The sequence below is a fragment of the Triplophysa dalaica genome, chromosome 7 (assembly GCF_015846415.1).
Source record: "Triplophysa dalaica isolate WHDGS20190420 chromosome 7, ASM1584641v1, whole genome shotgun sequence".
Lineage (NCBI taxonomy): Eukaryota > Metazoa > Chordata > Actinopteri > Cypriniformes > Nemacheilidae > Triplophysa > Triplophysa dalaica.
This window is the reverse complement of record NC_079548.1, coordinates 3317308-3329849: the sequence shown is the minus strand read 5'-3', so window position 1 is coordinate 3329849 and position 12542 is coordinate 3317308. Positions and strand designations below refer to the sequence as shown.

Genomic DNA, 12542 nt, shown 5'->3' with positions numbered 1-12542 from the left:
TTACTAATACAAAACCTTTGCAAAATAAAATAAAATTAACATAAAAAATAATACTACAAAAAAAAAACTTAACGATAAATATTAATAATACTGAAACAAAACGATCATAACTTTAGTTTATATTTGCTTCAATTTTTTTTTTTATTCAATTAAAAAATATGACGTTATTGTAAAGTGTTAATACTTTTTTTAAATGATTTCATCTCAAGTGTTGGTGTGTTGCAGTGAATCACATGGGATGTTACTCTGAACTCTACTTCCCTCTTAATAAACTTCACTGGTATAAAACAACAGCACATGGACATAAGACGTGTCCTCCATCTCTCCATCTCTCTCTCTCTGTGAAACATAACACACTCTCTCTGTGACCTTCTGCTCTCAGACACAAACACACATTCATCTTCACCTCACGCAGGACCTTTGATTAGTACCATAAACTCTCCAAAAATTGGTCAATATCCCATAACACTAATGTCACAGTGTGCTCACATTTTACGGCCCTTCACACACACACACACACATCACCGCAGGGCTTTAGTGGCCCCCGGTGTGACAATATAAACCAGATTAAACAGTTTTATGACTCTTAATGGTAAAGCGATTTTTGAAGGAAAACACATTTGGAGAAGAGACTCATGACATCATACCAGAAGGTTGAGAACTGCTGTAAAATAATTCATTTTCATATCAAATCAGATTTAATATCATGTTCCTCTTCCAATCAGAATCGAGGAACAGACGTATTGTAGCACATAACTAGAGCGTATCTATGTCTGTGTGCAAGAATTGTGATGATATAAAACTTTATGAAACTCTTTCTACAGACATGTAACTAGAGTCTGTTGTGTGTGTTTGAACATGTGTTGAGTGGAAGCGTGTCAGTGCTCTCCGGACATCGCGTGCAGTCAATCACAGACGTCGGGATGATGCTCTTCACCATAAATCTCAGCAAATAGATCAAACGCGGGTCGATGTTATCTGTCCCCGAGCGCACTCCTGGCCGCAACGCTGCCGGCCACACAGCAACAACAACGGCTGGGAAACTATCCGACTATCAGAGTCATCGTCATGACGATCAGCATCCCTGCCACGAATGATGCCCATGCACTGACATTCGCAGGGTTTGTTGGATCACGTCAGGTGCATTTCTGTACACAAAACGACGCTCTCGAGCCGTGATTTCCACCAAGCAGCCCTCTCTCTCTCTCTCTCTCTGTAGACATGTTTATGAAAATCTCATGGTTAATCAATATGAAGCAGGTGCTGTTATAGCAGGAACGTGGGCCGAGCCTCTGGTCAGAACATCGACAATCTCATTCCACATCTCACGTCCTGAGGGGAGGAATTATACAAACCCACAAACAACACACCATATGTTACAAATCTGGAGAATTTATGGCTTTTAACCCCGGTGCCATGAATTGTGCTGGTCGTCTCTCTCTCACTCTCTCTCACTCTCTCTTTCTCTCTCGTCCATTACCATCATGCCTTGTTCCACACTAAAGTCCCTGTTCTCTTCAATTATTCATTATTAAGGAAAAACACAAAAATCATGCCCCTCTCTCCCTCTCTCAGGGTTCAAACTGATCTCACGTTTGTCTCATTAAGTTCTCCATCACCTGAGCATGTTTCTCTTTACATGAAGCTTCATTCAGAGAGATTAATGCAGATGTGAAGGGTTTGAACCCTAAACACTCATTGCTGTCCATTTATGTGTCTCCGTGTATGTGTGTGTGTGTGTGAGAACAGCAGGGTACAAAGAGCCCAAGGTGTGACTCTAAAAATGAACATCTGTTTCCCAAACAAATATTCAAATGAGGAGCAAACGCACATAATTCCCATAATGCACTGCAGCATTCAGAGACAGACAGACACCTGTACACTATTAACCTCATGTCTTCTTGTTTCTCACTCTTATGTCTCCGAGATTGTTTAGCTGAATTAGATGAACGATTTTTATTTGTTTGTTTTACATAACAAAAGCGATTTTTTTTTATTAAATATTTATGGTAATAATGATAAAAAGTCATTTCAGATCATTTCAATCCACAGTGACTGACCTTCTTCTTCATAAGATATTTTTAAGAACGTTGATAACCAAAAACTGATCCCCATCGACTTCCATTGTATGAACACAAAACCACAGAGACATTTCTCGAAATATCTTCTTTTGTGTTTCACTGAAAAAAGACTCACACACAGGTTTACAACCACATGAGGGGACTTAATAACAAAACTCTTTAAGATAAATACAACATTGAAGAGGTTTGGCAAGCACATATTATGTTAAAGTTAAGACGCATTTCAGAAATGAAAGGTAAAGCAAATAAAACAAAGATCACAGTTTCACATTAAAGTCATCAAAGCCGACATTGTCTATCGGACGTCTTTGTGTTCTACACTTTATAATAGAAAGATTAAACCTGCTGACACACACACCTATGATCTCTCACATAAAATATTCTCGACAGAATCTCTCGTGAAGTAGATCAGACTCCCAGGACACCTGATCTTCAGCAAGCGTCTCTCACCGTCCGGCTGAACGTAATCTAGCAAACGCTCCATAAAAACACCAGACTCCAGTAAACTCAAGAACTGACTCCATTCAATGAAATGCTCATTTAAAAGTCACTAAGTGAAAATAAAACGACTGAGAAAAACCAGCGCTTGTCCTGATCAGAGATAACAGCCTTTAACTTTCTCTACTTGCTCCGTGGAAAAGAGAAATCGCAAGTGTTGGATAAAAATCTTAGTTATTTATACTGCGTTGCAATAAGAATAAATTGAGGAAAAACCTGAGAGCTTCTCCTATGAAAGAACATTTCTTATCACTTTCATACTAGAAGTCATTAGCATGAAAAATAGGACTGACATCACGTCAATCTGCTGAAATAATTGTCAGCTTTAGAAAAACAAAGATTTTCCAAAACACTAATTTCTGAATTAAATAGATGTCTTTTCAATCTTAAACATTTATGAAAACACAACAGAGAACTAAAAACACCGAGCTCTGAGTCCTATCAGCGTTCTCTACAGTAATAAACTTTCATCCGTGAGTGTTTCCCCCTGCGCAGTACATGCCATGATTTTCATACGGTACTCACCCAAAAGTACATCATCATTTCGGCCCACAAAAGCCCTCGACACACAACGTCTCCCTGTTTCTCAATCTTTCTCTCTTAACTTCAGGACGGCTCCTCTTTTCTCCTCCACTCCTCCTAAACGCTGTTTCTCACTTTTGGGCGGTTTCTGTGGTCTCTCATGTGAAGGGACTAATGAAGATCTCTCTCTCTGTCTCTCACAGTTTCATGGCGATCTCCTCCTATAGCAGCCGCACTTTAAAACTGCTTCTGCTTTCAGAGTCTCGCGCAGGATAACAGCAGCCTCCAGCGGGGGAGAGGGAGGGAGGGAGAGAGAGAGAGAGAGAGAAAGAGAGAGAGAGAGAGAGAGGGGTTTTCTCTAATGACAGTATTGATGGTGTATGTGAGAGAAGAGAATCTACCCACAAGCCTCTACAGATATGCCGTCTGAAACCCGACAGCCACCACAGAGGAATAAAATGAATCAACTGAAAGCGATAGATGCAGCGTGTCTCCATATTAAAACAACAAACCGTGAATCTGTGTCTCACACATACACTGAGCATCCTGAATCAAGTGCATATTTCATTCACAAAAACAAATGGCAAAGCATATTTGGCTTAAAGATAATACAATTTTTCATTTAAATCATCATTTCTAGATGTATTGTGGTCATTCCAGTATGTTGAATTTCAACAAAATCAAACCTCAGGAGTGACAAAGTCATACGACAACAAATGTAAAAAACTTGAGAGATGAGAATCCAGGTTATCACATAAAAAACTCATTTATGAACTTTTCCGTAGAAATTTGACTGATGATGTTGATGAATTCTGTGAAAATGTCAACCTTAAACTAAAAAATTATGTTTTTACCAGCATTTTTTTCCAATGGTAACCGCACAGATTTGCACATTTGGTGGCTCAAATACCCATGTGAGATCTCTCTTCAAATTTGTAAAGCATTGGTATTATTTTTACTGCACGAGTTTTCATAGTCAGGTAAGCGCCATTTTCAGGATTGTCAAATCCATAAGGTTAAATATTCCTCTTGAATGGACACATGAAAATATATATAAAGTAACTGTTTTATGTTTTATAAAGAGGCATCCCTTCTCCATTCATTGGGCATTATTGCTTCAGGATTGTACATTTTATTTTACAGAAATTATATTTATACATAAAGTTATCGTCTTCCAAAAAACACATTCTTTTTTGTCACACGTATGTTTATTTTTTTTTAAATATATATTTTTTCATAGACTGAATTTTTGTTATGTTTAGACTCTATCAACAAGGGTTCAGTGAAATATAAACAGATGGTTCACTATAATCGTAACAAATTCATTCTCTGAGCATTTTTATGTTACATCAATAATGCAAAATGTCACGTCCATAACGCTGGAATTGCCCTGATGTTGAATTGCTTTTTTCCGTATTTGAGGTCTCAAGAACGACATCACAGCATCTTTTCTGTTATTTTCACCTGTTTCTACGGTTTTCAATTTCTGCAAATAAACCCAAACAGAATACGATTTTTACTCGAAATTTGGGAGAAATATTGTAAGTAGTGAAGTAAGTAGTCACACAGTGAAACAAAAATGATAATTTTATCTAAACGCATATAAATAGTGAATTTTGAAAAACTACACTAAATTTTGAAATAGTCTCTATATTTTTTGCATGGCTGTATATATTATATATCTTAATCTGTATTTGTGCATGTTTATATTTAATTTTCCTGTGCTTTGGCAATGTAAAAATTATTCTTATCATGCCAATAAAGCTTCTTTGAATCTAGAACCAGATTATTTGATCTGGTTTTGGGGTGAAATGTGGCCTTTTTCACAAGATCAGCCTCTAAACTTTTCTTGTGAAGAAAAGCGATTTTAAACATCATCGATATCTGCCTGCAGGCCACAAACTAACCCTTACCACAGAGAGAGAGAGAGCGTCCTTCGGGACGAGATAAATATTACATGTCTCCTCATATAGATGTTGTGGTATTTTACAAAACCGATGCAGTGTTGTATAATGTAGTTTACTGCTGCTAGCGTGAGTGAAAGTGTGTGTTCTCTAAACTTCAGTCTGATGGATTTGTGTACTCCAGTATCTATGCTTCATCGAAACGCTAGCATCCATAGTTTGCGAAACATCGAAACAAAAGAAAAAACACATGTCAATATGTATGCAGTGCAACTGATGTCCACCAAAAACTTCAATGAAAACGCAAACATTCAAAATAAATGGTTACACTTACACTTCTTTATTCCAAACGCTAACAGTAAAGAAAAGGAAATTAAAATAATACTCATCACAGCATTAAACACACACATTGCAGTCTAACGTACAGTACAGACAGGAAGTGATGTCATCAGCCCCTATGTAAATGGATGCACTGACGAATAGCAAAACTCATTTCTTCAGCATGAGCTGAATGTATACAATTGAAACAGATGTATGTACAGTATCTCACCAGTGTGATGAACAGAGGACGTCCGGTTCGCCACAGGTGATCGGCCAGGACCCCCCCGCACGACACGTTCCTCAACAAAGCTATACCACTGGACGCAGAGAGACCACCTGTTGACAACACAGCGTGAAGAAAACATTCAGTACATTCAACAAACTGATATGAAGACTTCTCCTACAGTAGCCCAACGGAATCATATCAATGTTGTCTTCGATGATTCTCATCAAATCCCTCTGGAGAAATCATAACAGCGAGAGTAGAAGTCTCTGAGAAATGTATTGAACAGAGAAATCGATGTGAAATATTCAATATCATTGACACTTTGAGATCTCTGATCTGATCGTTTGATGGATATTTTGTAGAATACGAGGAAGAAGTTAAAGATGCGTCACAATATTTTATATTTAAAAAAATAAAGCAGGCAAAGCGTGTGAGTGTGTGTGTGTAGCTGGCTTATCTACACACATACACACAAGGAGAGAAACACAGCCTGTGCTGATAGCACATATATTATTTAAAAGTGAGATGTCCATTACAGAGGTTCTGCTGCCATTTGCAAAGACACGATGTAACTATTACAAGCACACACATACATCATAAGTGTCTGTAACAATATAATAAGAATATGATACTATATATTCATCATTTACTCAATCTTCTAGCTGTTCCAAATTTGTATAAATTTCTGATGAACACAGAGAAAGATATTTGGACGAATGCGTATAACCAAACAAATCTTGCCCCCCATTGACTCCCATAGAAGGAAATGGGGGGGGCAAAATCTGTCTGTTATCAGAACAAAGTCATTTATACAGACTTGGCACAACTCGAGTAAATTATGACATAATTTTCATTTTAGGGTGAAGTGTCCCTTTAAGTGTGGTGTAGAGAGACGGATCATTTCTACACATAAACCTGCAGTAAAAGATCTGCCGTCTCTCCACCAATGAATGAACAGCATGTGAATGATGTGTAGTGAAATGAGTGATGATGTCACTGAGGATTTAACACACACACACAGCACTGAACAGTTGATTTCAGGCAGTTCTGGGTTGTTCTTTTGCAGAGTCGACAGCATTCTGTACAGACTGCATCAAATATTAACACAGCGATAAAACACTACACACACACAGAGAGAGAGAGAGAGAGAGAGAGAGAGATGGATGAGTGAGACATCTATGGTTAGTTGTGTGGTATTCTGCCGCAGTGTGTGTGCGCATGAGAGAGAGAGAAATACAATAAATAAATAAATGTATTCAATAAATGTAATAAATACAAACTCTGTATTTTCACTAGAATTGAACAGCTCAGAAAAAAGAAACTATCTAATAAGTTTTTAATAATTCAAGCTGAGACAGTGGGGAAGGTGTGTGTGTGTTAGTGTACTACAGAACACTTCATTTACTCGACGGCATGAGTTATTAAACGTGCACTGAAGCAACACTGTTGTCCTTCACATCTGACTCTCTCTCTCTCACCACAAAAATACAAATGAAACCAGTGAAATAAAACATTTATAAATCTCAGAACATCTGCACTAAAAACACAAGTCAACAGCTGTGCACTCTCTCCATCTCCGTCGTGTGATCTTGCTCATAAAAGCATCGATACGTTCACATGCATAATGCAAAGCGCCATGGGAGGGTGACGCATATTTGTCATAAATGATTATTTATTCATTCATTAGCACCATAATCTACTTAAACCCACTGTATTATTCATCCAAGTTTGTATTCATTTTTGGTGGCTGTTATGCTGAATTCTGGATGTCATTTACAAAATCTGAACATCACGAGGATAATGATGTAAACCGCAGCGGCGGTTCTGGAAATCTGTGGTTCTGGAAATGTTCAGATAAACGTGCATCATGTCATGTTTTGTTATTTTTCAAAGATCAGTAATGTTTTTAAACAATATGAGTGCAAACTCAAAAGGAGTGTGTGTGTGTGTGCGTGCGTGCGTCTGTGTGTGTGTGCATGTGTGTGTGTCTGTCTGTGTGTGCATGTGTTGCAAAGTGATGATTAACTGATCAAGGCCTTTAAACGGATGAGCTTGTTTACCTACTTCAACTACAATCAATGACCGGCCGGCAGATTAATTGAGATGCTTTCCATTGATCTGCGTCCTCTCCTGTTTTCTGGTGACCGGAGCGACGGGAGCGAGGGCCGTTGCCGGGGTAATCTGCAGGGTCAGGGGTTTGAGTCGAGTTATCATACCGGCCGACTTACGACTGCGCAGATTCTACTCTCACTTGAGGCACAAGCGCGATAACAAAAATACAGTATACAAACAATAATAGCTGAATAAAGTTAAAGTGAGGTTTTGGGTCTCCACAAAGCTGCAGTGTCTAAAGGTCTCTGTGACATTAATCTATTGTAAGAACGTCTGATTGAAAGTCTGTGTAGAGAAAGAACTATTCAAAAAGCCATTTCTTGAGTATGCATGGGTTTAGATGGCACAGTTGCACATCATCTAGCCACACAAACAACATCTTTAAGATTTCATTTGGTGCAGAAGTTTTCTTATATTTTAATATCTGCACATGCACTACAGAAGACACCAGGGCATCACCATACACTAATCGGGCTTCCATCAAAATGTGAATCTTTTCAAAGTTGGCAAAAACACATTGCGAAAAATGACATTCTTACTTAGTCTTTATTTCTTGTTTACCTGTAAAAATGTCTAAACATTCTTGAGTCAAAAAGCATTTTCTTGATGAGCAAACTGACCTAAGAAAATAAGACTAATCTTGAATTAAGGTTTACCTTTTTCTTAGTCACTCAATTCAAGATTTTTTGGCTTGTTTAAAGCACAAATTCACAGAAATTTCATAATGTTTTACTAAAAACAAGATTTATTTTCTAAGGTCAGTTTGGTTGTCAAGAAAATGCTTCTTGATTCAAGAATGTTTAGACATTTTTACTGGATAACAAGACAAAAAGACCAAGTAAGAAAGTTGTTTTTTGCAGTGTGTAATTCAAGATTATTTCTCTTACCCCATTGGCAGATTTTCTTGCTTCTTTTAAGTACAAATCCACTGAAATTTCATACTTTTGTTCTAAAAACAAAACTTATTTTTTGGGTCGTTTTTCTCAGTAAAAAATGCATCTTGATTCAAGAATTTTTGTCATTTGTACTGGAAACAAGACGAACATACTGAGTAAGAAAGTCATTATTTTGCAGTGCAGGAGAGAGCGTTAAAGCTTGTTTTTATTTCAAAACCACTCGTTCCTGTTGCGAAACTTCAAAATGTGCCAGGGTGAAAGAAAACCAGGCTACTGTCACCTCTTCAGATGTTGACTCGATTGAAAAAAAATTTAAATATATTTTTCGTAATTTAAGAGCAATACATACAAAAAGGAAACTAATCCTGACCGAGGTTTTTATAACTTGGGGTTAAAAACATGACACTTTAATTCACATGGACCAAGCAATGGAATAAAAAATCAATCGAGAATTTTGTTGAAGTGATGAATTTAACTTATCTTAACATCATTTAGTAACTGAAAAAGAAAGATGGGATAAAAACGAGAGGAAAGATAAGAATAAGAAAAGGGTGCAATACAATTCTCAAGTTGGTGTAGACTCCAGAGAGTGTGAATTCAGAGTTTGGTTTGTGTACAATCTGTTTCTGATGATCTTCCACATATTTCATATAAAACATGCATGCAAATAATAATCTGCACTGATAAACCGGTTCAATTCAGCAACTCATCAACTAGAACTCAGCTGAAATGTGATTTCCAGGCAGAGATTTCAATCTAAAGTTCATCCTCTTCATCAACACAAGCGTCAGAGTTCAGCTTCATCCATCACAGCCGAGCATCTTTAAAACCCCTCACGCCCATCGGCCAAACACGCACACGTGTGCACGTGCCCGACAACCCGTAAACTGCAGAGGCAACGAAAGATTGAACAGGAGAACGTAAGGAATGTCTCGAGGCGATCTGGAGAACATTACAGATTTATCAAGCTTTGCCAGACTGCTCTACTTTCAGATGACGGGGCACACAAAGCCATTTTCTCCTCACAATAACATCAAACGCAGGATGACGAGGTCTGGAGTCATTAGTCTAATGGGGGAAGTAGTTTCTTCTGTCATGACTCGTGTTTTTAAAGCGCTGGGGTTCTGAGAGGGGTTACAGTGGAACCGTGCGTTGTGTTTGTACACACAGTTTTCACTTTGACGGCAGGGGCGTGTCTATATTTGTGATGTAGTTGTGTGCATCTCCATTCTGAAATAAAGCCAGTCTGACATGAACTCGTGCTTGTAATTCTTTTAGTTTTCTAGTAGGCCGAGCTGGTTTCTCTTTTACTTGTGTAATCTATTTAGCTTACATTGAGAAACCTTAGTTACAGTAACTGCTACTTCCTACTAGTCAATGTGTTTTAAAGAGAGCCAAAAATCTAATTTCTTTCATCATCCGCTCTCGTGCAGTTGTAAATCTGTATGCGAACAGTGAAACACAAAAAAGGATATTTTGAGAAATGTCCATGTTCATACAATGGAAGTCAATGGGGTTCAGTGTTGTTTGATCACAGACATTCTTCAAAATATCTTCTTTTGTGTTTAGAAGAACACAGAGAGGTTTGAAATGACTTGAGGGCGAATATAAGATCACAGATTATCAATTTTAGGGTGCAGAACCGTATGAACTTTGAGATTTGTTACGCAGGTGTGACGTTCAGGTGCTCAGCTGAGATGTTTGCTTCTTTCCTCCGTCTGTCATTTATGTTAATTTGATTAGCGACTGATTAAAGCGTCAGTAATGCAGTCAGAGGCGAGGCGTGCTAATGTGATAAAGTCACTTACGGCTAAAAGCGGTTAGCTTAATTGGCAGTAGGAGTGATGCCGAAGATTTGCATTAAATCAGTTATTTGCGTGGCAGACGCCTCAACATGCAATTCCATTACTCGCATTAGCCTATCGCACAGCTAATTGAAGCCGGGAGACACGTTCAAGGGTAGAACGCCCAAGATGCTCAACTCTTTAACATCACACATATCTCTAAAACAACATACTATTACATTATGAGGAATACTGTAACCAACAATGACGTCCATATACATTGTGACCAATGCACTGGATAAAATATTATTAATTGATTGATGAATTTCTAAGTCAATCGAATAGAAATTTCTAAGAAAAACCCGGACGACACTATCTGAATTCAACATGCAGCTTCAGGAGGTCATGTGACAATGATGTTGCAATATTTGTTTTTGAAACTGAGATGTTTACAGAAGGGATGTAACGATTCAAATGCTGCACATTTCTTTATACCTTAAAAAAAGTATTTTATGTCAAATACCAAAACTAAACTACAATTTTAAACTAAAATGCGAAAAAATCGTTTTAAAATAAACAAACTATTACTTACTGTGCTTTTATTGGATTTTTTCTTACATATAAGAAATATCAGCATATCCACGTTTTCCAAGTTAGCAGTAAACACAGCAGCCCCTGCTGTTCAAAACATGTATTGCGATTCAAATAACATCTCAACCGGCTTCAATGGTCACATATTATAATCGATTTTCAACTGGCTCACTGTGAATCGTTGCATTCCTATCTTCATTAGCATCTGCCTCTATTGGCCTCTGTACGTAACGTAATAGTGTTAATTTTGTCAGCTATTTTACATTTTAGTCGTAGTTTTAGTCCCACAACAAATATACTTTTTAGTTTTTATCTTATTTAGTCATCCTTGTCATGTTTTTGTTTAGTTAAGTTTACTAGGCATTTTCGTCTCATTTTAGTCAAAACAAACTTAAGTCACATTTTCATCATCCTGTATAATGGTTAAAATGATTGCTGTCGTTTGAGAATTTAGTTTTTTTCCATTATTTAATAACTGTATAAGTAACTCTTTTACCAATAAGCACAAATCAATTGAATGTCAAATCATGTGCATAGTTAATTAAACTTCATCTAGCTTCATCTAATATATCCGCAGAGGTTTGACAAGTGCATAGGCCTATTCATAGACATCTAACCTTACTGATGGACTCACGGTTTTCGCGAGGTGGGATGTCTGTATTCAGCAACCACAATTGCAAACAAACAATGTAGTGGAGATCAACGCGGCTCGAGCAGCACATGAGAGATGCAAAACGGGGCATCCATAGTGAGAGCATTGGCGTATGGTTGACAGATTGCACAATTTAAGTCTACCACTGGGCAGAACATGTATACTGTTTTAACCTTTCATCCCTGTTTGGGGGATCTGAACTCCTGTCATCTAGCGACCGCAAACATGAACGCTCGTGAAGCAGAGGCTCGCACAACAATCATTAATATTAATCTTCGATTTCTTTCAACAAAGACTAAAAAGAGCTTTTACATTTTAACATTTCAGCCTCATCATTTTTCGTCAATGGTATTGGGTGCTGATATAGTCTAAGTTATCGTTTAATGGCCTTATGTTTCGTCTGGGAAATAGTCCAGGGAAAATAGTCGTCATTCACTTGTATGCAAGTCGTCCGCCATATTGGAACAGTCAAAGCAGATCTGTGCACACTCGAGAGTGAACTGACGCTGAGTCTGCAAGCATAGTTATACATATGTATGAATATCACATGTCCCCTGCTGTTATATGTGTATATCTAAACATTATAATCGCTAAACTAGCACAGTACAATAAGTCGGAAGTGATAGCTACTGCAACACCGCACTGCCAAGTGACCACCCAGATAGCACAGGTACGTCTGGAAGACGTCTGGAAAACATCTGCAATTTAAAAACATCTGCTAAACAAAGGGACACAAACCTGTGAAGGGTTATCCTATTTCTTCAGGAATTTAAATCTCTTTTTTTACAAACAGAATATGAACTTTCTACAGTAAGACTTCAATGCAACCTACGCCACAATGTTGACCGTTCCCAAATTTGCAGAGTGGTTGGCATCGACATACACATATCTATGGTTCCCTTTCTGTCGGTCTCTCGACGTTGTGTCGAGAACGACAGATGGGGTTCGCCCTTGA

The 12542-nt window shown here is 37.8% G+C and overlaps 1 protein-coding gene across 6 annotated transcripts in view; it reads right to left on the bottom strand.

Moving 5' to 3' along the window:
* Positions 1-12542, bottom strand: part of LOC130426355 (RNA binding protein fox-1 homolog 3-like) — a 176578-nt gene that overhangs the window by 58364 nt on the left and 105672 nt on the right. For 5 of the 6 annotated variants that reach the window (XM_056753082.1, XM_056753084.1, XM_056753086.1 and 2 more), the window contains one exon: positions 5556-5662. In XM_056753082.1, the coding sequence (XP_056609060.1) occupies positions 5556-5662 (107 nt within the window). Of the gene's footprint in view, positions 1-3104; positions 3213-5555; positions 5663-12542 lie in introns of those variants that run through there. The other variant, XM_056753085.1, reaches the window with a different exon arrangement.